The sequence below is a fragment of the Camelina sativa genome, chromosome 11 (assembly GCF_030686135.1).
Source record: "Camelina sativa cultivar CO46 ecotype springtype chromosome 11, ASM3068613v1".
Lineage (NCBI taxonomy): Eukaryota > Viridiplantae > Streptophyta > Magnoliopsida > Brassicales > Brassicaceae > Camelina > Camelina sativa.
This window is the reverse complement of record NC_141890.1, coordinates 6,852,502-6,859,941: the sequence shown is the minus strand read 5'-3', so window position 1 is coordinate 6,859,941 and position 7,440 is coordinate 6,852,502. Positions and strand designations below refer to the sequence as shown.

The 7,440-nt window shown below is 35.6% G+C and overlaps 2 protein-coding genes and 1 pseudogene across 3 annotated transcripts in view; 1 reads left to right on the top strand and 2 right to left on the bottom strand.

The window, feature by feature from the left end:
- Positions 1 to 501: 501 nt before the first annotated feature.
- Positions 502 to 2,345, bottom strand: LOC104722204 (putative NAD(P)H dehydrogenase (quinone) FQR1-like 1). The gene is made up of 4 exons (XM_010440340.2): positions 2,180 to 2,345; positions 1,816 to 1,909; positions 969 to 1,231; positions 502 to 890 (listed from the first exon to the last, which is right to left on the bottom strand). Exons 1-4 carry the CDS (start codon positions 2,200 to 2,202, stop codon positions 653 to 655), a joined length of 618 nt encoding a protein of 205 aa, XP_010438642.1. The 5' UTR covers positions 2,203 to 2,345; the 3' UTR covers positions 502 to 652.
- Positions 2,346 to 2,466: 121 nt separating this feature from the next.
- Positions 2,467 to 3,010, bottom strand: LOC104722203 (calcium-binding protein KRP1). The gene has a single exon (XM_010440339.3). It carries the CDS (start codon positions 3,008 to 3,010, stop codon positions 2,609 to 2,611), a length of 402 nt encoding a protein of 133 aa, XP_010438641.1. The 3' UTR covers positions 2,467 to 2,608.
- A 196-nt stretch (positions 3,011 to 3,206) lies between these two features.
- Positions 3,207 to 7,440, top strand: part of LOC147933704 (protein Ycf2 pseudogene) — a 5,522-nt pseudogene continuing 1,288 nt past the window's right edge. The window contains exons 1-2 of the transcript XR_015571315.1: positions 3,207 to 3,295; positions 5,367 to 7,440. The exon at positions 5,367 to 7,440 is cut by the window's right edge and continues 1,288 nt beyond it. The product of XR_015571315.1 is annotated as a protein Ycf2 pseudogene (transcript). The remainder of the gene's footprint in view (positions 3,296 to 5,366) is intronic.

The following is a 7,440-nucleotide window of genomic DNA, read 5'->3' as shown; positions in this document are numbered from 1 at the left end:
GACTTTGCCAAATACTAATACTTTATGTTTTACTTCTAGATTCGTTCAGTGATCGATGCTCATTGGTCTGGATTCAACAAGTATATTCAAATTCACGATACTAAAGCTTTAACTAAATCATATAATATAAAGATTCAAAAGATACATTGAATATTCTCATAATGTAAAGCTTCAAAACAGAAAGGGTAGAGTGTTGGTAAATACTTTCTGTAAGTGATAGTAGGATACATTACTGGATAGATTCTGGCGTTTTTAAATGTGTTTCAGCCGAGTCGCTAACGTACTTGACATCGAGAACAGCCTTAGACATTGAAGTCGTATCCAAGAGATCGCATTATTACGTAGAAGCAGGTCCGATTTGATTTAGGCCGTCCAGTTTTTGATATTTGATATGAATTTCAAGTGATGGGCCTTTTTAGTGGGCAACGATATTTTTAAGTGATGTGTTATATTTGGTACAGGTGAGTTTCCCGTCTAAACAAGTCAGAACAGAGAGACAAGTTACAAATCAAAGGCAAATGGTGTGTTATTGGCTGTGTGGGCTGAATCAACTCATTCAGTGTTGGAAAATTCCAAAACGAAAAAATCGCAAAATACCAAATCGTAGTAATTTACCAACAAAGAATCAAAACATTATCTTTTTGAGAGAGCTCTAAGCAACAGCAGGTCCCTTGAGCTTCTTAGTTATGGCGGCGATGTACTTCCCTTGATGAAATGCTTGCTCCAGCTCCAATTCTGTTGGCTGTCTCGACCCGTCTCCAGCAAATGTTCCCGCCCCGTACGGGCTTCCACCTTTAACGTTCTCCATCTCAAACATACCGGCACCAAATGTGTACCCGATAGGGACAAATATCATTCCATGATGAACCAGCTGAGTTATGGCAGTTAATCTACACAAAAACCCTTTTTTTATCAACAAAAATAGCAAAGATGTTAAATGTTGTTTGGATTGCGAAAAGCAAACTTACGCAGTGGTTTCTTGACCACCACCTTGAGAGCCAGTGCTGTAGAAGATTCCGGCTGGTTTGCCGGCGAGCTGCTGAGTCCTCCAAAGGCCGCCGGTTGCATCTAAGAATGCCTTGAACTGAGCAGCCATCATACCAAACCTTGTTGGGAAGCCGAAGACAAATCCATCAGCCTCAGCAAGGTCGTTTGGGGTGATGATAGGAGCATCACTCTTTGACGGTGCACTCATTTTAGAGAGCACATCTTCTTGGAGCGTTTCAGGTACCTGTCAAGAACAAACGATAGCTCAATACTTCAGTGTACCCAATCGTTTTTTTTTACAGATATATATATAGTATATGAATATATTTAAAGATAACCAATGATCAGAAACACTAAGAGCAGATAATAAATGAAAAATCAAGGAGCTTAGTGTTTCGGGTAAAAAAAACTAAAGGGAAAGCACAATATATAGACATAAAAGTAAAATGCAGAGCTTATGGTAAAATATAGATTTGTTTTGGTTCTGACCCTTAGGAAATAACTTGTAGTTACTAGTCAGAGATAAAGAAGCTATGCCAAAGAGACGACAACAATACATGCTAAAACTAATGTAGCTCATTGGTTTCGAAAACAGGCATAGCTAAGCAAGTAGTCATCATCCAGTCAATAATGTTGACTCACTAAAGTAATAACAATTACAGTAAACCAGAAAGTCTTAGAAAGAAAGAAATGTAATCACCTTTCTTTCTTACAGAGATACAAGCACAAATTTTTTTAACCTTAATTCTTACATTCACGAAGATTTTTAGAATCAAATGTGCTCGTGAAATTGGATACGAAGAGCCACGAAACAAAATTAACACTGACCTGCCAGAGTATGGCTTCAACTCCATCAACAGAAGCAGCACCTTTCCTAATCTCTTGTGCTAATTTCTCCACATGGCCGTACATAGAGTAGTACCTGTTCGTCGTTAGTTACACTTGTGAATTGTCAAAAACACCATTTCATTCCCCAAGTACAAGAATTTCAGAATCCAAACCCAGCACAGTAGCAAGCAACACAGACACATGATTGTATTAACCGCAACTTAAACATCAAACGAACTAACCACAGAGAATCTAAGATGGGCGATAAATCGAGTCCTGACCCATCGATGATGATCGCATTTACACGCAAGTTTTCTAATACAAAACTTAACATACAAAGGGAAATTGATTAATTTTGACATACACGATGTAGACTTTGGTCGCCATTGAACTAAGTTGCAGCTCGCTCGATCGATCCTCCTCTCTCTGAAACCTTTTTCTAAACTTTCCCCCAGAAATCTAGCTCTCTTGTTAATAATAGCCTTATTTGGGTTAATTTTTAGTCAACGCCCCCGTAAAGTCATTAATTTATACTTCTGCCCCGTAATTTTATATCTATTCCCAAAAAAAACACACCTTTGTTTTTATTTGTTTGTGCTTGATTTCGATTGTAATACAAAAGTAAACTGTAAATTTGTATGATCCAAAGAATTATGTGAATTTGGTAACATTAATTAATGTGGGAAATAAGTAACAACGAATGAATCGAATTAAATCAATTAAGAGGAAGATGAATCATGATCCCCAAATCTCTCTCTCTCTCTCTCTCTCTCTCTCTCTCTCTCCGGTGTTTTCAATGCCGGCGACGAGAGCAATCACCGAACTCCTCCTCAATAGCTTCCGTGACGAGACAACGAGACGCTTCCATCAAATCAGGGCTAAGCCTAAACATCAAAACACAAAACTCCATCTGATTCAACGCACCGTCGCAGTCGAAATCACCTTCTTTAATCATACACCTGACGTCTTCGTCAGTCAAATCCCCGAGACCGAGAACCACCGCTGCGTTTCGTCGGAGACTGTCGAACGTGATGACTCCTTTCTCTCTGTCCATCAGCAGCTCGAATCCGTTGCAGAGCTCTCCGATCAGGCCTTCTCCGCCTAGGTTTCCGGCCATCGCGGGAAGGTAATCGTGGAAACTGGGTGGTTGTGGGTTTTGTTCGGTTGGTCTTGTTGGTGACTTTGGTGACGCCATTAGAGCTGCTGTATGATGTTTTGTTGTTTTATTTTTTTAAAAATGGGTTTCTATGTTTTGTTCTTTGTGTTTACGTTGATGTTGTTATTTGGTCTGAAGATGATGAGAATGAAGAGTGATGCTTTATAAAGGGATGGAGGGGAGGGAATTGGGATTTCTGAGAAGGAACATCCATGGAAGCCAGCTAAGATAGATGATGGTGGGGAAAGGTCCCGTGTCTCGGAAATTGCGATTGAAATCCCAATTTGGTTGTGTGGGTTTCTTCGCGGAAGCTCGCTTTAGAGGGTAAAATCGACAGTTCAAGTGATGTACATGGAAAGTGCCTAGTGTGAAAGCGGCGAGGGATAAGGGTAAAATCGTCCGATGATTTATTTAAAGTAATGGAGGAGTTGTTTGTTTATATAGTAAATGGGGTTTGCGGAAGTTTCCTCAACAAGATGAGGTCGGCTCGACAAGCCTGATTAGGTGAACTGGTTTTGCCATTCACGCATTTTTGTTTTTTTTTCTTGGAATAATATGTACGTTTGTTAAATTATATAACAAGTTATTTATTTTGGTCTCTCAATTGGTTTTATTTTTGAAAAATAGGATAGCTGTGAAAACTGAAAAGTATTCAACTTATTCTAGTAAAACAACAACACACATGACATATTCAAGTTTATAGACTTTTTTCGACTATTTATGGAACTGATGAAATATCAATTCGGATAGTAGTAGTAACCTAATCGAATCGTGAATCTGATACTAGTATATAAAAAAGAATATTATAACTTGCAAGTTGCAACTCGAAATTCGAACAAACGAAAAATATATGTTTTGACCATGTAATAACGTTAACTTTTAACTTTCTTCTATGTGAAGTTTCTATGCATGGTATTTGATTAATCCAAAAAAATTTGGTGTCCCTCATTCAAAGACATGTTCATGGAAAACTCTATGCAACGGGAAGAATATTCTTCACTTGGTCTGCCCGTTCTGTCTATTGCTGTATATATCTATTTTAATCTATACACATAAATCCAACCAAATCGCTTGACAAAAAAAAAAAAAAAAAAAATCCAACCAAATCTTGCTTATCGGATTACCAATTGTCATTATTTCTTGATTATACTCATATATATTTCTCTAACCGAAAAACCGAAGTGCAATAATGCTTTTACATTAAAATATGAGTCAAGTTCAAAGAACGAACACTGAATCATGATTTCTGACTAATGATATCTTTGGCTTACTCTTGCCTCATTAATTTGGCTTGTCTTTTTAATGGTGGTCAGTGGTGACAAACCATTATGCTCTTATTAAAACCTCTCATGAGAGTACCTTTAGTAAATTCACATCCCACGAACTCCATAACACTGCATTTTGTACACAGCCTCAATTTCAAACTAACCAATTAACCCAAAATAAGGAAAAAAATTAACACAGTTTATAATGATCATTACTACTTTGCTACTGAAATTTTAAATCTGTTGAATCATGTTTTACATACAAATGTATCTATATTAACATTTTTGAAGTACATTTTGGTTTATGCCCTTTAAGTTTTAATTATTTTTTTTTTATAATATTAACCCCTAAAACAATTCCATAAATAACATTGCAGAGAAACTCAAATACTAAACTTTCTTAAATTGACCAACATTTGTTATATTTATTGCCATAAAATCTTAACAACATTTATACATTCCGATTTTTCCAAAAACAACTCTACCCATTAAAGTTTTAGTCCATTAAATCTCCAAAATTATTTTTATGGATGCTAAAATCTCTCAAATTTAAATGATATACAACAGATTTTCCATAATAAAAATTTACAATATCCATAATTATATTAACATTAATAAATTTCCTAAACCGAAAATCCAATTATAAAATGTCACATTAAATATATTGAAAACCCCCATATAATTTGGTTTATTTTTTATTTTTTGAGGAATTACCAAAAAAAAAAAATTCTATTAATTATCATAAACTATATATATTGACATGGAAAAATTATAAACTATATAAGTATGCTAATTTGGTAAAACAATTAACATAATTAAACTTGATAAAAAAACTTATTTTGATTTTTTTTTTACGCAAAAATTTATTTTGATTTTGGTGAGACGGGTTGGCATTAATCCTATATAGGGAGTTAAGTGGAATTATTTTTTTTAAAAAACACTTTTAGATGTGTACCAGGAGATAAATGTATTACTAGACTATACATATACCACACAGATTAAAACCTTGAAACACTACAAAAATCCTATACTTTGAATACTTATATCAAATACCTGTAAAATTTTATATTTTTTAAATTAATAAAACAATAATAAAATAACAAATAAATACAATATAATCTTCGAGTAAGTCCACAAAGGAATCTGATAAGTGAGATTTCGAGTAAGTTTTTACATAATCTTCTTCTGTCCGAAGAAATGATTCATCGAAATAATGAGTCATCATTGATATCGACACATCTGAGATCGCCAAATGTTCGTGAGGTCCTCTATTCAATCCTTTTCCTTCTTCTTGTTGCTGGATATATCGTTCGTACACATCTTCTCTTTGTTTCCCGAGCCTATAGTGAGTTACAGACAGAGTTCGAAAAGATCAAATCTTTGATGATTCCATCATACATGATTGAGTTGCGAAAACTTCTGGATAGGTATCCTACATCTGAACTGAATTCTTTCTGGTTAAAGAATCTTTTTCTAGTTGCTCTGGAACAATTAGGAGATTGTCTAGAAGAAATACGGGGTTCTGGTGGCAACATGCTATGGGGTGGTGATCCCGCTTATGGGGTCAAATCAATACGTTATAAGAAGAAAGATTTGAAAACAAATTTCATCGATATCATCGATCTCATAAGTATCATACCAAATCCCATCAATCGAATCACTTTTTCGAGAAATACGAGACATCTAAGTCATACAAGTAAAGAGATCTATTCATTGATAAGAAAAAGAAAAAACGTGAGCGGTGATTGGATTGATGATAAAATAGAATCATGGGTCGCGAACAGTGATTCGATTGATGATAAAGAAAGAGAATTCTTGGTTCAGTTCTCCACCTTAAGGGCAGAAAAAAGGATTGATCAAATTCTATTGAGTCTGACTCATAGTGATCATTTATCAAAGAATGACTCTGGTTATCAAATGATTGAACAACCGGGAACAATTTATTTACGATACTTAGTTGACATTCATAAAAAGTATCTAATGAATTATGAGTTCAATACATCATGTTTAGCAGAAAGACGAATATTCCTTGCTCATTATCAGACAATCACTTATTCACAAACTTCGTGTGGGGCTAATAGTTTTCATTTCCCGTCTCATGGAAAACCCTTTTCGCTCCGCTTAGCCCTATCCCCCTCTAGGAGTATTTTAGTGATAGGTTCTATAGGAACTGGACGATCCTATTTGGTCAAATACCTAGCGACAAACTCCTATGTTCCTTTCATTACAGTATTTCTGAACAAGTTCCTGGATAACAAGCCGAAAGGTTTTTTTATTGATGATATCGATATTGATGATAGTGACGATATTGATGCTAGTAACGATATTGATCGTGAACTTGATACGGAGCGGGAGCTTCTAACTATGATGAATGCGCTAACTATGGATATGATGTCGGAAATAGACCGATTTTATATCACCCTTCAATTCGAATTAGCAAAAGCAATGTCTCCTTGCATAATATGGATTCCAAACATTCATGATCTTGATGTGAATGAGTCGAGTTACTTAGACCTCGGTCTATTGGTGAACTCGCTCTCCAGGGATTGTGAAAGATGTTCCACTAGAAATATTCTTGTTATTGCTTCGACTCATATTCCCCAAAAAGTGGATCCCGCTCTAATAGCCCCGAATAAATCAAATACATGCATTAAAATACGAAGGCTTCTTATTCCACAACAACGAAAGCACTTTTTCACTCTTTCCTATACTAGGGGATTTCACTTGGAAAAGAAAATGTTCCATACTAATGGATTCGAGTCTATAACCATGGGTTCCAGTGCACAAGATCTTGTAGCACTTACCAATGAGGCCCTATCAATTAGTATTACACAGAAGAAATCAATTATAGACACTAATACAATTAGATCTGCTCTTCATAGACAAACTTGGGATTTGCGATCCCAGGTAAGATCGGTTCAGGATCATGGGATCCTTTTCTATCAGATAGGAAGGGCTGTTGCACAAAATGTACTTATAAGTAATTGCCCCATAGATCCTATATCTATCTATATGAAGAAGAAATCATGTAATGAAGGGGATTCTTATTTGTACAAATGGTACTTCGAGCTTGGAACGAGCATGAAGAAATTCACGATACTTCTTTATCTTTTGAGTTGTTCTGCCGGATCGGTCGCTCAAGACCTTTGGTCTCTACCCGTACCCGATGAAAAAAATAGGATCACTTCTTATGGATTCATTGAG

Bases quoted from the DNA above. Each gene is read 5' to 3' on its own strand.
- LOC104722203 (XM_010440339.3), bottom strand. From the start codon at position 3,010: ATGGCGTCACCAAAGTCACCAACAAGACCAACCGAACAAAACCCACAA.
- LOC104722204 (XM_010440340.2), bottom strand. From the start codon at position 2,202: ATGGCGACCAAAGTCTACATCGT. The intron at 1,232-1,815 runs GTCAGTGTTAAT...TGTTCTTGACAG, and splicing joins TTGAAGCCATACTCTGGCAG to GTACCTGAAACGCTCCAAGA. The intron at 891-968 runs GTAAGTTTGCTT...GTTTTTGTGTAG, and splicing joins GGTGGTCAAGAAACCACTGC to ATTAACTGCCATAACTCAGC.